The sequence below is a fragment of the Amblyraja radiata genome, chromosome 20 (genome assembly GCF_010909765.2).
Source record: "Amblyraja radiata isolate CabotCenter1 chromosome 20, sAmbRad1.1.pri, whole genome shotgun sequence".
NCBI lineage: Eukaryota > Metazoa > Chordata > Chondrichthyes > Rajiformes > Rajidae > Amblyraja > Amblyraja radiata.
In genome coordinates, this window is record NC_045975.1 from 10,085,695 (window position 1) to 10,110,905 (window position 25,211).

The following is a 25,211-nucleotide window of genomic DNA, read 5'->3' on the forward strand; positions in this document are numbered from 1 at the left end:
TTTCCCAGTCAATTTTCAGATTTAACACTGCTTGTGCCTCGGGGGCAGTTTCAATCTCAGCGTTGAGGAGCGCGTTAGATACATAGATGCAGAATGAATGCAAAAATAGAAAATACAAAGCAGTGTGCGCATAACCTACAGTTCAACCTGTAGAGAAGTCAAACTGAATTTTGATATTGATAGAGCCTCGGTGTGAAGATTAAGCAGCCAATAATCTTATATTGATTAATAATCTTGACCTTATAGAGGTGTATAAAATGATGAGAGGAATAGATCAGGTAGACACACAGAGTCTTTTGCCCAGAGTAGGGGAATTGAGAACCAGAGGACATAGGTTTATGGTGAAGGGGGAAAGATTTAATAGGAATCTGAGGAGTAACCTTTTCACCAAAAGGGTGGTGGGTGTATGGAACGAGCTGCTAGAGGAGGTTGTTGAGGCAGGGACTATTGCAACATTTAAGGAACAATTAGACATGTACATGGATAGGACAGATTTAGAGGGATACGGGCCAAATGCAGGCAGGGAGGATTAATGTACACGGGACATGTTGGTCAGTGTGGGTAAGTTGGGTCGAAGGGCCTGTTTCCACACAGTATGAATCTATGACTATAATAAACTTCAGACTCTTGGTTAGATATAATTTCGTTGTTTGATCAGAATCTTTTTCATGTGGACTCCGCTCTCCATTTTAGCTGATTAACTGGTCCATAGATCCTTGCAAAACTTTCATGGAGGGGCTTCTTGTATTTAGAACAATTGCACTAATTACGAATAGTTTTTAAAATATTTTTATTGTGCAATAGCTACAAGAAATTTTACTTAATGAGCACTGCACTTTACACATTTGTTAACGTGTGACTGTTTCAGCACAGTACAGTCCCTTTGCTGTAATAACAGAAATGTTGATGAAAATCAAGTTAAATCCTGTGGTTAAATACTCCATAAAATAATTAAATAACCAATTGAACACAGTGATTAATCTTGCATCAATATTTATATAATCTCAGTTGAAAGACATCCATATGATTATTAATTGAACGTTATGTATATATATATTTATTTCCAAATCTATCTAGGTACATTTATACATAATACATTGATCATTATTTGTTTTTTACGGCAAGGATCTCAACTATTTGTGGACTGATAAGCAGAGAACATTGAAACTCTGGAATTTCTCTGGAGTAGAGGCTGAGAAGGTGTGGTAGGGAAATGGCAGTAGTCGCTATTTTTGGAGAGAAAAGTTGGGGCTAGAGTTCTATAATGCTATTAGAGCTGAGGGTTGAAATCACAATGTGGCAAATATGCATAAACACCATAGTAAACATAGTCATAGAAAATGCACAAGAACAAAAGGGGAGGAAAGACATTTATTTCATCTAGCCAGATATCAGGCTGCATTGTCAGGAAATATTGATCATTAAGCCGTTCAATAAAACATCTAAAGGATACTGTGCCCATTTTATATGGCATGTAAGGATTATTCATTACAACCTAAACATGTGATATTGGATATCCTTACGATTGTAATTGGGCATTAAAAATGTATGTAACAAATTGCGATATCATCCCTGATCACTGTTTAACTCTCCTTTTTATTCAATTGAATTGAACATTTTATTGTCACATGTGACAAGTTACAGTGAAATTCTTTGCTTGCATACCCAAGGTATGTAAATAGTCACCCATAAAGGGCGCTAAAGGGCCTGTCCCACGAGCATGCGACTCCATGCGGCAAGCGCGACCTAAGCGACTCCATGCGGCAAGCGCGACCTAACTTGGTCGCTTGAGCCGTACGGCCTCGCGGGGCCGGTCCCACTTCGATCGCCGGAGCCGTATGGAGTTGTGCGGAGCTGGTCCCGACATCGCGTGGGGCTCCGAAAAACTGACCGTTTAAGAATTCCGTGTGGCAACGGCCTGCCGGCCCGCAGCCGCCTCAACGCCGTACGTCACGCGCGAACTTACCGCGGACTTCGCTCGAACTTCATTTCACTCACTCGACCTCCGCGCGGCCCCCGCTTCTGGTTTGGTCGCGCTTGCCGCATGCAGGCGCATGCTGGTGGGACCGGCCCTTTAGGTCGCGCTTGCCGAATGCAGGTCGCATGCTCGTGGGACAGGCCCTTTACAAAGTTACAAATCCCCCCCCCCCCCTTCATCAGTTCCCCTTTTGTTCTTCACCCCTCCACCCTCCCTTACAGCAGTCCCCCCACACTAGGTCCTCTATTGTCCATTATTCTTCCACCTCCCTCACAATGATCTCCCCTCACCGGGTCCCCATTGTCCATTGTTCTTCCCCCCCACTTCACGGCGGTCCCCACATGCCGGATCCCTGTATAGCAGCAATAGTAAACGATCGGTCTAATACATAATTATACAATAATATAATTATCGCAGTAAATCAAAACATTTTGTACAATAATCTATTCTTGGAAAGACATTAAAATACTCAGTAACTCAATGGGTCAGGCAGCATCCCTGGAGAACATGGATCGGTGATGTTTTGGGCCATATTCAGGTTTGTGTCCCGAAACTTCACCTATCCATGTTCTCAAGGGATGCTGCCTGACTTGCTGAGTTACTTCAGCATTTTGTGTCTTTCCTTGATAAACCAGCATCTGCAGTTCCTTGTTTGTAAATTTGGGGGGAAATTTAGTGACTATACCAACTATTTTGGACCATTAACATTTAACATCTCTCAAATAATAGTAGTCTGAATAGCAGTTAAATTAAAACTGGCACTTATGGGACTTTTAGATGGTGACGGGCTTTCCAACTATGGGATATCACTCCTATTCATACACCAGCGCAATTTAATTTCAGTTTTATTATATTTTATAATAAACTTTACAGTGAGCATGGGAAGTTTTAAGGGAATGGGAAACTGAACATGGTGAGTTTAAAAGGAATTGATAACAGAAACTAGTTAGTTTGAGCTGTTCAACTTCAGTTTGTGTATTCCAGGTTGTCAAAGCCTAGACACATTATTACTTCCTCTTATATTGAAAGCACCCACTCTGGTCCACACACTGGGTCCACACTTGGGACCTTCGCTGCAAAGCAGACCACCACCCCTATTGATAAATAGAGTTTTACTGTCATTTATTATTTTGGTGGTGAGGGTTCAATGTTGATCAGGAGATTGGGGCCTTTTTTTTCTTGATGTGAACCATTACAATGGTTGGAAACCTGCTCAATTGAACATCTAATCTACCTTACATATGATAATTAGAATTGAAGATCATGCTAAAATTCAGAAGAGATTGGTTTTGGATATTAGTTTAAAATGGATGACAGGAAAACAGTAATCCATTTTACATCCCGTTCTTTTTGTCAATGGAAACGTGAATTATGTAGTTGTAGAATTGGCTGTGAAATTGTTATTGATCATTTTGCTCTACCAGAGCTGATGAACACTGATTTCTTCTTCACACTCTCCCAACCGATATCATCCCTCTCATCTCCACGCTCCCCTACCCCTCCTAACCCCATCCCCACCATTATCCATGTGTGACCAGTGCATTTCTCATATTTCGATTGGTGTTATGGCGCATCAATTTGCCTTCTTTGACAACTCCCATAAAGAATTGATTCATGATTGTGAAGTATTTCTATGCCTCCATTCTAAGATATAAAATAGAGCCATACAAAATAATTGTTGATTGATCTCTATTTGAGTAATAGTTGATTATTTTTCTTTGTGTTTCTTTTTATTTCTGCTTGTAGTTTTTAGACCAATGCACTCTAAAGATCAAATTAGCATCCCCAGTAAGGATGTTGTATGACTGGCAAGGAAATCGAATCTCTGACCTCAGAACAGGTATGCAATTGTTAGAATTCAGGACACTGAGAAATTCTTGTTTTGAACATTCCTGGATTATTTGCACAATATATAACGTTTTTAGATTCCCTATGTCTAGATCATAGGTAGTAGTTAAAAGTTGTTTGGGTAATGAGGCCACAAGCATAATAATCTTATGTCCAACTTTGAGAAAGATTCACTTTGACATTGAATCAAATGGGCAGCAGATTCTCGGGATTAAATATATAATCCATTTCACGTGTAGCTCCTAAATCCACTAAATTGGCCAATAGAATTTTATTTTTTCTAATATTTGTTTCTGTGTTTGGGAATGAACACAATCCAATGGTTTTCTTAAGTCTGCTTTCATACTTTTGGTCCCAGTCCATGTGTTAGACATAGTCCAATGTTTCCATTACTGTAGAAGGTACAGAAAATGGCACAGGAAAATACACAAATTACGCATAAATTCTGCACATTCACCCTTTCTTTGCCAGGTTGACAAGCTGAAACACATCCAAGGACAGCTAACAGTAAATGTAGTAAATCTACACCAATGCTATTATGGATTCTGCTATTAACTCTATACTTTCTCCTTCTGTTTGATCTTCCAATGTGCCACACCACACTTGCTCAGATTAAATTCCACCTGCCATTTTTCTACCTATATCTGTCACTGATATCCCGAATCCTTCTATATCTTCTGAAGGCTGCCTTCACTGTCTGCAAATACATGACATTTTTATGTTGTCTGCAAACTTGCTAACCAACCCCATCTACATTTATGTCCAAGTCACTAATGTGTATCTCAAACAACAGAAGTCCCAGCGCAGATGCCTGCAGAACACCACTGGCCATCACTTTCTGGCCAAAATGACGATTACCTTCTGTCATATGTGGGTCAGCCAGACTCATGCAAACTACCAAGTCATCATGGATCTCAAGCATCTTAAGTTTCTGGATCAGGATACCATGAGGGAACTTGTCAAATGTCTTACTGAGGGTCATGTGGACAACATTCACAGTCTTATCCTCATTAATCACCTTCATCACCTCCTAAGAGATCTCAGTTGTTTGTAAAACATAATCTGCCTTTCTGACTTTACCTAATGAGCTCATTCTCTTCCAAATGTGAGAAAATCTTCTTCAATAGTTTCCTTAACACTGACGTTTACCAGCCTGTAATTTCCTTTTTGCTTTTTAAAGGGACAATGGCTACTCTCCAGTCCTCCAGAACCTTACCTGTGGCTAGGCAGGATATAAAAATATTTGTTGAGGGCCCTGCAATCTCCTCTTTTGCCCATTTCAATAACATGGGATAGATCCTAGTAGGCCCTGGGGACTTGTACACCTTAATGCTCTTCAAGGGACCCAACATTACCTTCTTCTTGTTTTAAAATGGCCTAGCAAATTAGTATAGCAACACTGATCTCACTGTCCTCCATGTTCTTCTTGGTGAATACTGTTGCAAAATACTCATTTAGTATCTCCCCCACATCCTCTGACTCCAAGTATAAAATCATTTCATTATCCTTGAGTGTTTCTAGCTTCTTCCTGGTTACCCTCTTGTTTCTAATGTTTGTATAAAATGCCTTGTGATTCTCTGTAAACACCATGTCATGTCCCCTTCTGGCTCTTCTAATATCCTGTTTGAGGTATTTCTTGCTTTCTTTATTTTTATCTGGTTATCTTCCTTAACCTTACATTTGTTTCCTTTTTCATTTTGACCAAATCCACTACTCTCATTATCCAGGATTCCCTTACTTTGCCACCCTTGTTCCTCCTCCTTACTGAAAGATGCCAGAATTGAACTTTGATCAGCTGGTCTTGAAGTAATTCCCACATGTCAGATGTGAATTTGCCCAATAGCAGCTGCTCGCCTCGGCTCCTGCCTAATTATTTTGTAATCTGCCTTACTCCAATTTAGCATTTTCTCCCCAAGGTCCAGATTTATCCTTATTCACAACTAACTTAAAACATAAGGAGCTGTCATCACTGTTCCTGAAATGCTCTCCCACTGAAATTCCAGTCACTTGGTCTGGGTCATTTCACATCCAAGGTCCAATATGGTCCCTTCTCTAGTTGGACTATCCATGTACTGTTTAAGAAAGCCTCTCAGATATATCTAACAAATTCTGCCCCATTCAAGCCTCTCACACTCAGGGATTCCCAGTCAATACAGAGGAAGTGAAACAAGCTTGCTGCTTTTACATCTTTCCATGATCTGTTTATATTTTGATGTTTTGTCTTTTCCAGTCAAGTACGTTGTGGCTATTGTCATATGCACATATGGTGAGGTGTAGGCACAAGTGAAAAATCTTGCTTGCTGCAGCATCACAGGCACATGGACTCAGACAACACACAAAAATATAAATTATACATAAATTATACACAAATTACACATAAATACTGCACATTCACTCTTTCTTTGAAACTATTGAGTGTAAATCTTTTTATCAGCTGTTTTCAAACACTATGCTTTTTATAAAATATTGTGTTTCTGATTATGCAACAACATAGAAGTTATCAGTTTGATTTTGAGATCGACTCTTCAAAATGTTTCACTAACAGCTGCATGGGGCATGGCTATATCTTGCCGACTGTATTGGACTGGATCCAGTAGCATACAATAGTTGAAGATCCTCTGGGAGCGAACCTAGGCACTGCTGTGTTCACCCACCTTAAGTAGACAGCCAATGTCTGATAGCTGAAATGCAAAGCATCAAAACATCAAAGTCCTTTTTGATCTGTAACTTAGGTAGGCAGAGACAAACTTCCAAATGGCTTAGTTTAGTTTAGTTACAATGTGGAAAGGGGCCCTTCGGCCCACTGAATCCGTGCCGATCAACAATCACCCGTACACTAGTCTGAACTATATGTGGAAGTGTCTGAAGCGTAGAAACCAGGCATCAGTTAGAAGTGGCAATAGATATTTTTCCACCTTTTCTGAATCATACTGACTGGAATAAGACAGATATCAAAGATCAAACGGAAGTTGCATGTAAGTGATGGCTCAGCCTAATAGATGCAACTGGCCCTTCAGCGTCAGTTCAACAGAAATCATATCCATTCCGCCTGTACAGTTTGAGGTTCCCTGACACGGTAAACGATTATATCATTCAATGTGAAGCGGAGCTTTTACAAACAATCTACCACATCTGATGTTGTGCTTTAATTTGACAATCAAATCGGACTTCAGACATCACTCAGTGTAATGTAATCTGTATGTGGCAATTGCACGACTTTGCCATGTGGTAGCATCGTCGAGGACATCTATGGTCTGGCAAAGAGCAGATAATATACAGATATGTATAAATAATGCAAAGTATATTTCACAATAAGGAAGGTAGACAAAAATGCTGGAGAAACTCAGCGGGTGAGGCAGCATCGATGGAGCGAAGGAATAGGTGATGTTTCAGGGTCGAGACCCTTCTTCAGACTGATGTGGGGGTGGCGGGTGGGGGGGGGGGTGGGGGGCAGGATGAAGAAAGGAAGCAGCGGAGACAGTAGGCTGTGGGAGAGCTGGGAAGGGTAGGGGAAGGAGGGAGAAAGCAAGGACTACATGAAATTGGAGAAGTCAATGTTCATACCGCTGGGGTGTAAACTGCCCAAGCGAAACATGAGGTGCTGCTCCTCCAATTTGCGTTGGGACTCACTCTGGCCATGGAGGAGGCCCTGGACAGAAAGGTCGGATTCGGAATGGGAGGGGGAATTGAAGTGCTGAACCACCGGGAGATCAGGTTGGTTAAGGCGAACTGAGCGGAGGTGTTGGGCGAAGAGATCGCCAAGCTTGAGCTTGGTCTCACCGATGTAGAGCAGTTGACACCTAGAACAGCGGATGCAATAGATGAAGTTGGAGGAGGTGCAGATGAACCTCTGCCGCACCTGGAAAGACTGCTTGGGTCCTTGGATGGAGTCGAGGAGGGAGGTAAAGCGACAAGCGTAGCATTTCCTGCGGTTGCAAGAGAAAGTACCAGGGGAGCGGGTGGTTTGGGTGGGAAGGGACGAATTGACCAGGGAGTTACAGAGGGAGTAGTCTCTGCGGAAAGACGAAAGGGGAGGAGATGGGAAGATGTGACCAGTGGTGGGATCACGTTGGAGGTGGCGAAAATGTCAGAGGATTATCTGTTGTATGTGACGGCTGGTAGGATGGACGGTGAGGACAAGGGAGACTCTGTCCTTGTTACGAGTGTGGGGATGGGGAGTGAGAGCGGTGCTACGGGATATAGAGGAGACCCTGGTGAGAGCCTCATCTATAGTCGAAGAGGGGAACCCCTAAATTGTTAGCTTAATTGTCCTACTTTGCTTGTTGTAAAAACTGGTTATTCCATTATAAACCAATGACACAAGGGACAAAAATTGATAAACATTGGACTAATTTTCAACACGTAAAATGGCCACGAAGTGTACCAGTTTAACACTAGGTTGGATCGTGTGCAGTGTTGGTCCCACTCATAAATTTGTGAACCCTTTCTGTATGTTCAGGGCCATTGCCTGGTAAAGGATTTCTGATATATTGCGTAACAATGACTAGGATAGAACAATTCAAGCAAAGGTACTTTGTCTGCTAATCAAAACTAACCCCCTTATTTTAGACAGAGGAGCAATGATTACAAACTCCTCCACTGCTTGGTTTAATTTTCTCCCAAGACTAAGTTGAAGTGCGGCAATTGACCCCAGCTGTTGTGTGAAGAGCCTTTGAAGACGCAACCTTCATAGCCATCTTGCACCAATCATTCACATAAAGCACAAGAACATTAGTCATCTGGACGTTTATTTGTATTTGTACAATACAACTTGTATAAAGAAGGTTCATATTGATTTGTATCCCCAAAAAGCCGAAAGGCATGCGCATTCCTCAGTGTTTTGTGTAAAGTAGTTTCTGAAGCGTTAGTGAAAGCATATAAAAATTGAAATGCCTAAACTTTCACACAGATCAAGCTCTGACAATGCCTTACACCTTAATATAATCAAGAAAAACCATACCAAAGGTATCATAAACAATCTGGTGGAGGAACTCAGCAGCATCTGTGGGTAGAAAGAATGGTTAACAACTGGGTCAAAACACAACATCAGTTCTGAGAGTTGAGAGGGAAGACGGCGAGGATAAAGTAAAGGGAAGAAAGGTTAAGACGGAAGCAAGAGGTGGTAGGTGGACCAGGTTAAATGTGGTCCTCATTTCTTAAACAAGAGTTAGTGTGGGAAAGTTGGGCTGAAGGGCCTGTTTCCACACTGTATAACTCTATGATTCTATAACTTCCACTTTCCTTACTCCATCAGTAGTGCAAATACTTACATCAATCTTTCCTCACCATTGATAACATTCAGAATATGAAGTGCACATATTTGAATTATTTAGCCACTATTCCTACATCATTAGTATGTCGCTGAAAAATATAACACCAATGTATTATTAGTTCTTTCTGCACAGGAGCAGATTAATTGGCATTTTCTTATTACATTTTGACACACTGGGTACAATGACCTCATAATTTAGGTCAGTTAAGACTCTAAATTGTTATGATATATGCCAACGGTAGTTAAGAGATGAGGAATCCGGGTGGTGGAATAAGTAAGAGAGATAAAGAACATTGTAAAAACCCCAGCACTTACTATCCCTGAGCCCATTCAGAACCAGCAAGCGTATGATGAGTGTAGTGGTTTTGAATATCGGCCTTAGATCCCATGCTGTTTTGAGGCAGGCCTGGAACATGGCATCTCTCTTTTACAGACATACAGCCTCATCACTCTCAATTTAACCCTACATCTGATGAACCCATTACTCCAAACTTGATTTCATGGAACAGGGAGTGGATATAGTTACAAATGATCAATGACAATCCTTGAACTGAAGCAGCAAGGCATGAACGATTTACACATTTTGCTTCACTTGCTCAAGCAAAAGATCTGCCAACATACAGTATTTAATGCATAACTGCTTCAACAATTTAAGAAGGGGAAAAAAATGCACGACTCATGCTACGTTCCCTAAAGTAGTGAAGAATTACTTGATTGCGTGCCTACTGCCCATTTATTGGCAGGCAGCAAACCCGCTGATTCGCAAAAAGCTAAAGAACCCAGGTGCTGAACAGAGACTGCTGCGAAAGACGTTTGAATTTTCTTTATGGTTGTACAAATTTATTACCTTAAGTACTGTTTTTTTTTGTTATTTTCTCATGGATAAAGCCATGTTCCATTAGGTGCACAAAGCAACAAAATAAAATCAGCATTGTGCTCCACAACTGTAATGCTTTAAACGCTGCAGGCTGAGCCTGTCAATTTAATGGGATCACTGGAAACCAAAGCAGCTGTAAAAAATTGCTTTAAGTACAGCAATCGTGCCCTTGTCATTCCATTCAGTGGTTAATAAAAAAATACAAATTCAGATAGGCATCAATATTTAAGAAAAATGATTGCTTAACCATTTCTCGTCAGCACCTGAGGGAGAATAAATGTGACGGCAAACATATAAACAAAAAGTCACAGCAGCTGTTGGCTTAATTTTGGCTGAGAAAGAGTGATCAGGATGACATATATCAGCATTCAGACAGCTATCTGAAAGCTTGTTGTGGTAAACCAGGGCTGCCGCATCCATCCCAAAACACCCAAAAAAGAGAATAAAAAGCAGAAAAGTAATGTTAAAATATTTATTGACCATCAAAAACAGATTCATGAACTGTGCATTGTACAGTGTGTTATCAAAGTATTGTGAATTAAAGCGGGCTCACACAATCTGTTTGGAAATTTTATGAGTTTTGAATTGCAAAATCAGTGGCTATTAATTAAACATTAAACTGTAATTTATGTGCTTAATATAAATAGTTTCATATTGGTGATTTAAAAATGAATTATCTTCAGTTTTACCGTTTAAGTGCAACTTCATCATGAGTTTTTAAATATTCACGTAGATTGAATGAAAATAGCTGTGGAAGTTAATTTCTGAAGATTCACAGTATAATTCAATGCATTTGTAATTCAGTTGCACCTTATAAAGGTCAGTAGGATATGTCTAGCATTTTGCTGGAAATCATCTATGACCATTGTAATTGCACACATCTGCTCCTCCAGGCTGGAAAACAGTTTTTTTTTAAAAAACAGGCCTAATGCAAGTCTCAGAACAATATAAGTTTTGTTTCAGCAAGGTTTGCTTCAACCCAACTGTGATAAATGAGAAGATAAGGCAATCAGTGCACACCATGACACCGTGTGCAGTTAGTTAGGCGCAGTTCAAATCTATTCAGGTGTACTTGAGAAGCTTCATGACTCTACAGTTGGGGGCTCAACACACATGTATAAATATCTATACTCTTGATGGTGACCACTAGTAATCCAGGATTTGCTCTTGTCAGTGCTTCTTCAGGACATATATAAATAATAGGCATGAAGAGTTAGGTCCAGTGCCATTTGTATAGACTCTGATTTATGGTTCAAGCTGGTGCAACAGAGTGGATGTAAAATCCTTGATTTCTTTTTAATGCTGCTTTCTTCTACAGTTCCATTGCTCGACAAATGCCTGCAGAATTCCTTCACACCTCTGCGTGGACCTGTCTGGGTCTCCAAAGGGGAAGGGTTCATTCCGTCAGGAGCTAAGGCATACATCCAGGGAATCATATGGGCTATAAATCAAAAGCTGAAGCCTGCATGGAATTACAGTAAGCAGGTGAGATGCAACACTTTTAAAGAGGCTACTTTTCAGTTGTGTCTATTATAGACAGTGATTGGCACTTATGTCATTAAATAAATGTGACATGTATTACATGTGTTCCAGTACCCAGTGGAGGCCAGAATACTTTCACTGTGATCTCTGAGCCAACAATAATGATGCTAATTGTATCTGTCTTTCAGTGTAAGATGTCATGTGCCTAATCTTTCTGTGACACACTGTGAAATGTTACAGCAATTCACACACTTGGGAATGCTGTGAATGCAAATATGTCATTCACGAAAAATGACAGACCACCCTCTTCCTTTCCTTCTCAGCTACTTTTTAAGCTACAGGATGTATACAGATCTTTTTTAAAGTACTATTTCAAAATCTCTATACCATGTTTCAAACAGTGATATAATTCACTAAATAATATGATGAGCAAAACCTGTTAAAAGTAAATAGCTAGTGAAGCGGAATAAACAGTTAACATTTGCGGTTTACATTGAAATTGTATGAGGAGCAATATTCTGAATCTTAAAATCAAATTAGTACTTTTTAAATTGTTTTGGTAGTTCAAACAATAAATTGGTGAAGAATTGGTTTAGTTGAAGGAGTGGTAATTCTAAGTGCAAATTGACATTAGAAGAACGGCTACTTTGATTTTTATCATGAAGCTGTCTCAGCTAAATTACCGAGTAATCAAATCCATCCTGTGTCTGTTTAATATATTCAATGCCTACAAATCACTTATAAGCCCAGACGTATTCCTTCATCCCCCAACCTTGCTTTATTTCCTAAAAATTCAGTTTAATAGCTGAGAAAACTTTTAACACTTTCAGTCATTCTGGGTACTGGCATCTAATTAGCATTCCCATTACATGGTTGTTTTGGTGGCAGAGATGCTGCAGCTGGAATGCTATTGTGCTCTATTCCTCTGTTTGGGGACAAACACTGCTGGGGAAGGAACGTGTGAAAAAGCCACACCATAGTGACTGAAAGAGGGAGGCAGTGTTTTCTGTAGGCTTCAAGCTGGGTAGCTGTCATTCATGGCCTCCGTACAGCTAAACAGATCAAAAAAGAGAAGACAGAACCACCTTTCAATTTAAAGTCTATTCCTGCCTTTAGGAATAGACTCTAAATTATTTAATTCAGGCATTTTATTTTGCCTATATTTTCTTAAAATCTATCACATAAATGTTCCACCATGGTGGAATGTACATTTTTGCCTCTTGAATGAGATGTGATCATATGCATTTTGAATTAATAAATGTATTCTGTGAAATGTACAACTGTTACTGATCATTGAATAGACATGCCATTCAACAGTGATACTGGGAAAGATCCCCTTGAGTGCTATAGTATGCCAGTTTCTCTGCAGGAGTATAACTCAACAGGTTCTGTACATTCACAGTCCATTCAATTGCTCATAGGGCTTAATATGTCATATTAGACTACACTGTTTATTTTCTTTATAAAATGTCAATGAAAAGTGTGCTTTATACTTCTGTATTTCTAACAAAATCTCAGAATGTGATTTTTTTAAATGCATGACATCATGTCTCGGTTTTATTTCTAAACTTGCCTTTCCTCCTTCAATTTACTGGGTCCGTACAATGCCCAATATTCGTTGATCATCTGTTTGAGGTTTTCTTTTTTGTTGTATCAAATTGTCTGCAACTCACGCTCTGTGTTGATGTTTGACTTTTCAAGCTAGGGAATGATAGACATTTTGTGTCTATGCGTTATGCACGTTTATTCCTCATATTGATTTTTACCTCAAAACAATGATTTTTTTTGCAGCACTTAGGAGTACAATAGATCTAACTATATAAAATAATAGAGAAATAGGAGATGTACTGGAGAATTTGTGTGCCAATTATTATGAAGTATCAAAGACAAAGGTTTCCTTGTAATTAAAATTGGGAAGATTCTGATTATTTCTTGAAGACCAGGGTAATTACACAAGGAGAGTGTTCTGAATTATATTAAATTATTCCCTTACTGCTATCTTCTGAAATGATTTTTATTTTTGAATAACGATGCACTTCTGACACTAACCATAAAATGAGACACAATTGATATTTATTGAGATGGATCGCATTGAAGTGACAAAATATGGTTTAGTTTATTTGCAGTAAAATGGTAGATTTTACATATTAGGATTATAGCCATATGTAAAATGAACATTAAAAATATTATAATTTTGCTGATTAAAAATTACATAAGAAAAAGTCAAGAATATTGTTTGCATCTGGATGGTGAACTTTCTAGCTTATCTATGTAAAATGCATTTATGCCATGAAATCATTCCAAATATTTATTTATTTAAAAAAATAATTTATTTGAACCAGCCATATAATTTTAAAATATAAATTCATATGTTATAATTTATTAATTAATAAAAATTAGATTTTGTATGTTTTTATAAGTTTTTGAATATTATTAATTTCCCTCAATATATATTACATTTTATAAATGTTCCTGCCATATATTAGATTATTAATTTTGGCTAATTTATATTCAACATTTAAATGTTGTCACCAACTTTCACTATAAAAATATACAACCTGTACTTTCAACATTGGAAGTCTTATTTGGGGGAAACCTGTCAATTTTTACTTTTTGTCTTTATTGAAGGCAAACCGTTTAACTCTAACAACATGAATTTAAATAAGTATTAAGTTTAATTTGTACAGAATGCTATACATTCTTAGGAAGAATTTGAAAAATATTTACTTTTCTCTCTTACAATGCATTGTCAGTCTTACTGCAGCAAATTGTAGCATAATTAAAAGAAAATATAACTGTCTGGTGTTAAGATGTCTTGGAGCTTTGCCTTCACGGGCCATAGAAGTGCTGCCTATAATGGGGACTGTTAATGGAACGATCTTTGTTAGACTTGTAAAAGCAGTTTGTGACTTTATCTACAGTATTTGAGGGTGGTTGTTAGGAAGGTGGAAATTAAAATTTATTGATGCTAATTATTTATTTTTGCATATGGAGCTATCAAAGCCATTTATCATTCTGTTCTCATTTACTATTTTTAAGTGATGCAACACTGCCTGACTTCAATGTCACGTTGAATTCTGATTAAAAATGCTGGAATGCAACATTGTACTGCAGTGTGACCCCTCCTCTCCCCGCCCTGCCAGTACTCCTCCCCCACCTCACCCATCCCTGCTGTCTGGATACACATTTTATGCCCTTGAACATATTCAGTGAAGTTTCACAATTAAAATGATTTTGAGCAATGCCCTGGGATATCTTTACAATTCTACAGCTGCAGAGGTAGTGATAAAAATCTATGTTTCTATGTTTCTATTTTTCTAATCACTTCTGTGCAAGGAACAAGGAAGAAGTGAAATTACTCTCTGACTCAACAACTACGATTTACAAGGAAGACTGGTACATATGACATTGTCCACTGACTAAACTTTGCTTGGCTGCACCTAGTGAAAATCTGCCAAAAATCCTACATGATAAAATGCTTTTTAGAATGAGGAACCACAGGAATTATTGAGTTCCAAGTCAACTAGCCTGCCTCTGATGTTACAGGAAGAGGAGAATTTGGAAAGAACATTTAATAGTTCATCAAAAGAATAATATCAATGAAGAAAATGTTATGTCATTTTTATGTGCAGCACTATTTACGACACCCGTTCAGAAATTTAAACCTGAAAGACTCTATCATATGTAAAGTGTTCAGGGACTTATTTTTAAGAGTTATGATTCGGTGGTATACAAATTATTCTTTGGAGATGACATTAAAAAATGTGTTAGGATTTTAATACACAATCAACCATGTTCATTTGACCCAGTGCTAAAATTCAACCTGAGACCTCATTAACATGATTAATGTCACCGGTCAATGCTAACTCCAAGTTTAGTGCACAATCAATGGGCCTGATTTCATGAATGGGTGACATTAAGTGAAGCTATCTAGCACTGATTGAAAACGCCTGTTACAGGGGAATTGCTTTATGGCTGCAGCTGGTGTGCTAGTTATTTCAAGGGTTTAAAGAGTTTGTTGGAAATTCAGCTGCAAAGCTTTGAGATTGATTGTCTAAGATAGTTGTTTAGGCTTAGGTTGACGAGAAGCTGAGAAAGGGAGAACCTTTTGTTTTTCATAGAATGTCACGATTTCCTTCAGGCAAACTGTCAAACGTTAGTGAGAGGAAGCACCAAAGAAGGTCAATGTCAGGAGTCAAATTCCCAAGACATTGTTCAATATCCAAAAAACTAGTGATCTCATGGGCATGGCCAAGGTTGGTGCACCATCAATTATGGTAATACAGATAGTGGAAGAATAAGCCACAGCGGAATGGTATATTGAAACTTTGGTAGTATTTTCCTATTTGTATTTTAATGAGGTAGAGATAATCTCTTGTTGGATTCAGTTATTATTTTGCCGCTTGTGTGGTACCAATGTTCCTGGTATTTTATTAGTATATAAGAAACAAAGTGTGCAGGTTAGGTTATATTATAGACATTCTGAAGTCCAACAGACACAAGTTTATTCTGTCCAACCCATCCACACAAGACAACCTGGCAATTCCAGGTTGAAATCGAACATTCTCCAAATTTCTTCCAATGTGTTTGGAGACAAATATCTGCATGATATTCCAGATGTAGCCTTAATCTTCTTTCATATGGCGTGCCTAAAGTTGTAAGACAACTTGTTCTGTTTGATCTTCTGTTTGTGCACGCCAGGTTAATTGCATTCGTCGAAACAGGGTGGACCACGTGAAGGTTGCAATCTCCCACCCCTGTAGCCTTAATAATTCCTTATAATACAGAAGCATAACTTTAGTGGTATCCTGTTCCTTTTGTGCAGTTTATTCGCTGATCCTCATATCTTGATTAGCTGAATGCTCAAAAATTTATTGTAGAGAAACACAATGGTTTGCAATTCTTTCCTAAATACCCGACTCCTCGTACTGTTGCTATGTCCAGAATTTATAGTTTCTCTGCCTTGATGTTTCAGCATCCACTGAGCTCTGCCCTCTCAGAATTTTGTATGTCTCAATGAGATCAGTTCACATTCTTCTAAACTACAGTAAATTTAGGCCATTTTTCTGCAATCTGTACTCCTTGGCCTACACCCTCATTCTAGAGATCATTCTACTGAATCTACATTCCATTGACTCCGGGGAAAGTATCCTTCCTTTGGCATGGAGGCCAAATCTCCCCACCAAATTTCTATTTTCATGTTGTTCAGATTTTACTGCATGCAAGCACAGTTTACTACATTTCCGGAGTACACAAAGTTCTGGAGTAACTCAGCAGGTCAAGCAGCATCTCTGGAGAGCATGGATAGATGATGTTTCGGGTCAAGACCTTTCTTCAGAAACGTCAGAGATTTAGCTCTTGGGACTAAAGGAATCAAGGGATATGGGGAAAAAGCAGGAACGGGGTACTGATTTTGGATGATCAGCCATGATCATATTGAATGGCGGTGCTGGCTCAAAGGGCCGAATGGCCTACTCCTGCACCTGCACCTATTTTCTATGGTTTTATGTTTCTATCCACATTCTCCAGATATGCTGCCTGACCTGCTGAGTTACTCCAGTATTTTGTGCCCTATTGTGCATCAAGCAGCATCCACAGTTCTTTGTTTCTGCATGACTAGAGAAACTGCATGTTGAATTAAATATTTTGCAATCACACTTGAAGCTTTTGATTGATTGAAAGGTACAATATGGAAACAAGCCCTTCAGTGCTCTGAGTCCATGCCGACCATCGATCATCCATTGACATTAGTTCTGTGTTATTCCACTTTTGCATCCATTCCCTACCCACTAGGGGTAATTATCCTATAATCCCTCATGTATTCTGACTTTACAATGGAAGAAGGATCATTGACATGTAAAGGAAGATTCTGCATAAATTAAAATGGATTTTGCATGGGGAAATATTAATAAGATCTTGTTTTTCTCATTCAATTCAAGGTGTTGATTAATAAATATGCTAAGATCACACAAGATTCCCTTTTCCCTTTTGTAAAAGTTGTTTGTAAAATAGCTGGGGGTTTTTAGACAAGTTTTACTAATATTAGCTTTTATTTTAAATTGAATTCAAAATCACATGGCGATAGATGAACTTACACTTCAAGTTTACTAGTCCAGTAACATGATGGGTCACTACAATTGATAGAAGTCATTACTTAAAGTGTAGGAAAGAACTGCAGATGCTGGTTTAAATCAAAGGTAGACACAAAATGCTGGAGTAATTCAGCGAATCAGGCAGCATCTCTGGAGCGAAGGGATGGGTTGGAGAGAAGAAATGGGTGACGTTTCGGGTCGAGACCCTTAAGAAGGGTCACCCATTTCCTCTCTCCAACCTGTTCCTTTGCTCCAGAGATGCTGCCTGACCAGCTGAGTTACTCCAGGATTTTGCATCTACCAGTCATTACTTAAATATTTGTTAAGGATGAAAATAGGCCAATGTGTGAGGAAGCAAACAAACCAGTGGATGAAGGTAGACAAAAATGCTGGAGAAACTCAGTGGGTGCAGCAGCATCTATGGAGCGAAGGAAATAGCAACGTTTCGGGCCGAAATCCGTCTCAGGGATGAGTCTGACGTTACTCCCCACGCCCCTGCATCCATAACCCACAATCACTCCCAATCTGATTTAAGTTCCTCTCCTGATTTGTTTATTCTTCAATTCAGGAAGCCAATGGAAGATATTTTGGCCTTTGATGTGTGCCCAGACATAATAGGTTCTGCAAAGATGTGTTCAATGTCTTGAGTGAGAGAGAGTGGAAGAAGAGTTGATCTTTGGAATATTTCTGTTTGGTTTCTGTTGAATTTGTCTCTCAGTTTTCAATCGAAGCACTTTATAATCCCTCATGCTTTTATAAGGCCACTGATTATTTAGATCCATAAATCTGCCACACTGGAGCAGGAGAGAATAATATTAATACTGGTACTTTGTGGACATATGATTATTACAACCAAATTAAAATAATATACAGTAGATATTTAAACACTATACTTTTCGTTTTAATTCGTTTTTGAATTTTTACTTTGAATAATGGTAATTTCTTTGCAAAAGATTTTTACTGCCCATAGCTTAAAACATACAGTAACTAAAACAGATCACTTGGTTTAGGTTTAGAGATGCAGCGTGGAAATAGGCCCTTCAGCCCACCTAGTCTGCGTAGACCAGCGATCCCCGCACATTAACACTATCCTACACACACTTGGAAGCATTTACATTTATACTGAGCCAATTAACTTACAAACCTGTACATCTTTGGAGTGTGTGAGGAAACGGAAGATCTCAGAGAAATCTCATGCAGTCGCAGGGAGAACCTATAAACACCGTACAGACAGCACCCATAGTCAGGATCTGACGCTGGAAGGCAGGAACTATACCGCCGAGCCACTGTGTCGCCCCTTACAACCACATACATACAGTCAGAACGTAATGTCATCTCTGAATAATGCGTGAATGGAACTATTGCTGAATGATTCTTGAAAACTTCTTTTCTATTGCAAAGTTAAGTTGCTTGTGAAATTGAAAAAATAACCATTCCAAGGTATCAGCATAACTTCATCAGGGTGACCTCTTCAGCAAATGATTGTTGCCCACTCTGTTGAGACTCAATCTTAAAGGCAGAATTACCAGGTGTCTACATTGTGATCTGTCTAATAAAACTGAGGAAATGAATAACGGCGAGAATGCATCATTGCAAAGATAAGGGGTGGCGTACAGAAAGATTGTTTAGTCAGCTTTATATATATAATATAATGGTCACAAAATTGACAGAATTAAACTGAGAAACCTGCATTAATCAAATATATCAAATGCATTCCTGCTGGGCAATTCTTGCTTGGTACTCGGATATTAGCACTGCCATCTAAATAATTTGGAGTGGCACAGCGGTAGAGTTGCCACCTTACAGCGCCGGAGACCCGGGTTGCTTTGTGTACGGAGTTTGTACATTCTCTCTTTGACCACATATGTTTTCTCCAGGTGCTCCAGTTTCCTCCCACATTCCAAAGACGTACATAGAAACATAGAAACATAGAAATTAAGTGCAGGAGTAGGCCATTCGGCCCTTCGAGCCTGCACCGCCATTCAATATGATCATGGCTGATCATCCAACTCAGTATCCCGTACCTGCCTTCTCTCCATACCCTCTGATCCCCTTAGCCACAAGGGCCACATCTAACTCCCTCTTAAATATAGCCAATGAACTGGCCTTGACTACCCTCTGTGGCAGAGAGTTCCAGAGATTCACCACTCTCTGTGTGAAAAAAGTTCTTCTCATCTCGGTTTTAAAGGATTTCCCCCTTATCCTTAAGCTGTGACCCCTTGTCCTGGGCTTCCTTGTACAGGTTTGTAGGTTAATTGTCCCTAAGGGGATTGCGTCCAATCAGACACTCTCCGAGGGGCGTTGCGGCCAATCACCGACCAACTTCCCTTACTGAAGCAGAAGATGGCTGCCCCCAACACTCTGCCTGCTGTTTGCACACAGTGCTAGGCAAAGAGAAATTTCAGGTGTAGGTGTAGGAGTGTGTGTAGAGGGAGAGGGGGGAGGGAGAGAGAGAGAGAGAGAGGGAGGGGGGGGGGGAGAGGGGGGTTGGGAGAAAGAGAGTGAGGGAGGGAGAGGGGGAAAGGAGAGAGAGAGAAAGGAGAGAGAGAGAGAGGGGGGAGAGAGGGAGGGAGAGAGGGAGATGGGAGAGAGATAGGGAGAGGGAGGAGAGAGAGAGATTCCTTCCTTTCTTCCCTCCTTCTCTCCTTCCTTCCATCCAGCCCCTCAATGTTTCCCCAGGCCATGGGGAAACGTTGCAACCAAATGACTTTCAATGATAAACTTCTGGACAAATGCAAGAAAGCAGCTATGACATATAATACACAATAAACGGTATTACAAATACACAATAAACAAGTTATGCATTCTTGTACTCTTACATGGGTATGACTGCACATTAAAAAAAAAATTTCAGCAAAAGGGCACCGCATAAAAATACTGATTTCCTCAGCAAAATACTGATTTTCAGGTACCAGAATACTGAAATGCTCTGACAAAACTTGGCAGCTCTGAATATATCGTGATATCGGCAAACTACAACAAAAACCCTAAAAATCCAGGAGCTAAGGCGGGCCAGAGTAAGATTTTTCATTTTCAAATGTTGGCAGGTATGACATATGTTCATGGCAGAAAAGAGCTGTTATGGTGTCAGAGAAGTTAGGACCAACCCATCACCACTATCCAACCAACCCCAGTCACATCAAGGTCAGCCAAATTTGAACCAAGTTTTCCCTAAAACAGTAAAATCCATTTAAATCTCTGATTGCTATTTGCATTGTGGTTTAGAGATTAATGTGACTGCAAGATCAGTGCGGAAGTGTGTAATCAACGCTTAAGTTGCTAAATCTGGACTGTGACCAATCTCCATAATTTCTATGATCCTAACTCCATGTTACATTGATATAGGATCACAGATTCATGCAGAGTGAAAACAGGCCCTTTGGCCCACTGAGTCCACACAGACCATCGATCACCCATTCACACTGGTTCTATGTTATCCCACTTTCTCGTCCAGTCCCTACACGTCAGGGGCAATTTACAGCAGCCAATTAACCTATAAACCTGCATGTGTTTGTGATGTGGGAGGAACCCCAAGCGGTCAAGGGAAATTGTGCAAACCTCATACATAGGGCACTCGAGGTCAGTTTCAAACCCAGATCTCTCTGCGCTATGAGGCAGCGACTCTACCAGCTGCTCCACTGCGTTACCCCTCACTCCCTTGTATTTTGGCATCAGACCAGAGGAAGTTTGGCTTTGGAGATGGTACAGTGTAGATTCATCAGGATGATGCAAGAGTGTAGAGTGTTAAATGGTGAGAGCAAAGACTTGGTTTGCATTCTTGAGTTTAGAAGGTTGAGTACTGAACTAATCAAGATATATAAAAATGATCAAGGAATCATTCAGGTGGCACATTGGCGCAGCGGTAGAGTTGCTGCCTTACAGCGCCAGAGACCTGGGTTCAATCCTGACTATGCGTGCTGTCTGTACGGAGTTTGTTTACCTGTGACCACGTGGGTTTTCTCCGGGTGCTCCAGTTTCCTCCCACATTCCAAAGACATACAGGTTTGTAGGTTAATTGGCTTTGGCAAGTTGTAAGATTGACCCTGGTGTGTAGGATAGTGTTATTCTACGCGGTGATCGCTAGTCAGTATGGACTTGGTGCACCGAGGGGCCTGTTTCTGCGCTGTATCTCTAAAGTCTAAAGAATTTAACTGGAAAAATGCAGAACAGTGATTTGTTCAGGGGATAGTCCAACATAAGAGTGTACGATCAAGACATTATTTTCACCACATTTAGACGTGAAGGGGTCTAGGAAATTTGACACTTACTATTCTTGAATTCAATGATGATGAAGCAATTTAAAGTTTTATGATTCAGGTTGTTAGATTTTTAAGGTGCAAGGATTTCAAGGAAGTAAGACAAAAATGCTGGAGAAACTCAGTGGGTGAGGCAGCATCTATGGAGCGAAGGAAATAGACAACGTTTCGGGCCAAAAACATTCTTTCAAAGAAGTAAAATGTGTTTTGGTTCATATCAGCTACAATCTAATTAAAAAATTGAAGGGTCTTAAAGGGGCTGAATCGCCTAGTCCTATTTCTAATTCCCATGCTAATGGATCTCAGAGCAGTGAACTCTTCAATAACCTTTTACCAGTCAATATCTCTTTAAACTGCATGCCTTCTATTTGGGAGCAGAGAAGTCTGCATCTGTGTAATCAGGCAAACACTCTCCTACAACCAGTTAATCCTTTATTAAGTAGAACTGAAGAGGGAATCTCCACTCTCCAAACATTTAAGTTTGGAAACAGCTTCATAGTGACCTCCTAACTTGAAGTATAATGCACTCTCACAGAGAGAAAGTAGGTTTCAGTAGTAATTGTGGTTCCCCACTTGAGTCCCATTGTTAACACCTCACTCATTATCATTATTCTTCCCTTCAGCTGAATAGATAGGATATTTACTTATGAGTATGCCTAAAGAATTAAATGCTTCTATTAACTCTGTTTTTTGATGCGATTTGAATATTTAAACTAAACTAGACATTACTTTGAATCACATGTAATTTAACCCTACTTGCTTTAGTTACCCAAGCTTTTTATTTTTTCTTCGAACATGAGATATAAGAGAAGAAATAAACTATACAACTTCTTAAGCCTACCACACCTTTCATTACGATGCAAGAATGGATTTGTCTCTTCTTTTACGCCTGTGCCTATTATTCTTGATTCTTTCGTAACTCCTAAATCTTTTGGTTCAATCCTGCTTGACTCAGCATATTGCACCTCTGCAATCCCTTTATCAAACCACTTAAAGGATAAATTGACCTTGACTGTGGTACACTGTAGATTCATCAGGATGATGTAAGGGCATGTACAATTAAATGGCGAGGACAGGTCGCAAAAGTTTGGTTTACTTTCTTGACTTTAGAGCTTGAAGGCTGATCTAACTGGAATATACAAAAATTATTAAGGTATTCAATTAGGAAGAAATTATGGGAGCTGAGAGTCTAACTGCTGTGGCTGTCCTGCAAGACAAACTGCCCCGTAAGCAATGGCCATATTGTCAAAGATCTTTCAATTGTTTCCAAATGTACCTGTTAAAGACATTTAAAAATAGGTGAGATAGATATAAATAATTGAAAATTAATGCTTAGAAATTAAAAGTAATTTCGTTTAAAACTTACTTAAATTAAAAATTAATTAAACCATTAAAATAAGGAAAGAAAAATGGCATGCAGTTACATTCTACATCCAGGTTGGTGACCCCATTTTAATGGAATGAGGTTGCTAGGGCAAATAGCTTTTTTGCTCAATAGTAGTGGCGCAGCAGTAGTGTTGCTGCCTTCCAGTGACCCGGGTTCGATCCTGACTAAGGGTGCTGTCTGTATGGAGTTAGTACGTTCTCTCTGTGACCTGCGTGGGTTTTCTCCTGTACTCCAAAAATGTACAGATTTGTAGGTTAATTGGCTTGGTAAAATTGTAACTTGTCCCTAGTGTGTTGGATAGTGTAAGTATGCAGAGATCGCCGGTCGGCGCAGACTGTGTGTTAAAGGGCTTATTTATGCTCTGTATCTCTAAACTAAACTTAACTTTGATTCTATTTGTTTAAATAGGAGGGTATCTCCTTTTGAAACGATAGGCAAGGGCAAGTAGTCTTTTATTATTTTAACAATTTTAATGTTTCTAAATCACTTTTAAGTTTTCTGCTATTTAATCTATTTCAATAGCCTTTGAATGTTTCTGATGAGCTGTAATATATTATCAGGTGTTGGATCTCACACTCCAAAGCTGAAGCTTCCACAATGTATGGAGCATGTTCTGCATTGAAGGAGGCCTCAGCTGGCCAGCCTTCCCCAGCAACTGTGTGAGCTCTTGGCCCACTGTTGCAGCAACCACATTGACTCTGCATGCAGGTTGATGTTACTGTTGTGTGACCAGAGCCCTCTGTTCCATGGTGCAAAGGCACACGGTTCAAGTTGGATATTGTACGCTACCTATGCTCAGAAGTGTCCAACTGTGGTAGAGCCGTTAATTGCCTCTGTAAATCACCCCAGGTGTGCTGGGAGTGGATAACATAGAACTAGTGTGAATGGGTGATAAATGGTCGGCATGAACATGGTAGGTCGTAGGGCCTGTTGTGATGCTGTGTCTCTAAAATTTATAAATAAATAATATTGCACTTCAATTCGGTTGCATGCCATGTAAATGCTGCGATAGATTTTCAAGGCTTGTTATAAATGTCTCTTCCGATTCAGCGTAGCATCAGATCTCATAACTGGAATAAAGGTAATTTAAAAAAATAACGATCATGTGATAATTATTGAGCAAAAAAACAAAATGGCAGAGGAACCCAGTGGATCAGGCAGCATCTGTGGTGGAATTGACTGGTGAGCATTTCTTGATTAGTAAGAGTGTCAACGGTTACTGGGAGAAGGTAGGAGAATGGGATTAAGAGGGAAAGATAGATCATAGAAAATAGAAACATAGAAAATAGGTGCAGGAGTAGGCCATTCGGCCCTTTGAGCCTGCATGATTGCATGGTGGAGTAAACTTGATGGGCTGAATGGCCTACTTCTGCTCCTATGTCATGATCTTATGATGGTGTTTTGGGTTGGGGCCCTTCTTTAGACTCCTGAGAATTTAGCAGGATCCCTACCTGAAATACAGTCTGCCCATTCCCTCCACAGATGTTACCTGAACCACTCAGTTCCTCCAGGTCACTATTTATGCTCAAGATTTCAGCATCAGTATTTCCTTGTGTCTCCATGTGATTATTATTGGTCAGATAGTGAAAATAAAAGTCTACTGCTCTCTCATTAAATACCCTAATATTACCATCACCGTGTTCTAGAAATCTGAAATGAGACCAGACAAGGTCAGTAGCATCATGGAAAGAGCAACAGTTAACATTTCGGTTCTGGAATCCTTCATCAGAAAATAAAAAAATATCAGTGTCGGAGTAGGTGGTAATAGGAAGGGTAGAACAAAGGAATGATCTCTTCTAAGGTTACAAGCTCATCATTCTACTTATTGTGTGAAATGATGGGGTTTGAGGACCATGGATGGTGAGGTTGCGGGACATGCCCAGCAGGACAGTTGAAATGAATAGAAACAGAAAAATTGAATCAAAATGATCAGGCAGAATTTAGACCAATTCTATTGCAAATGGAAAAATAGTTCCCTAAAGTTGGAGAATTCGATATCAAGTCCGGGAGGCTGCAACA

At 39.6% G+C, this 25,211-nt stretch overlaps 1 protein-coding gene across 1 annotated transcript in view; it reads left to right on the forward strand.

The window, feature by feature from the left end:
• The window catches only part of LOC116984387 (doublecortin domain-containing protein 1-like), a 156,812-nt gene that overhangs the window by 54,015 nt on the left and 77,586 nt on the right, over positions 1–25,211 (forward strand). Inside the window, exons 8-9 of the mRNA XM_033038544.1 lie at positions 3,725–3,818; positions 11,294–11,460. Of these exons, the coding sequence (XP_032894435.1) occupies positions 3,725–3,818; positions 11,294–11,460 (261 nt within the window). The remainder of the gene's footprint in view (positions 1–3,724; positions 3,819–11,293; positions 11,461–25,211) is intronic.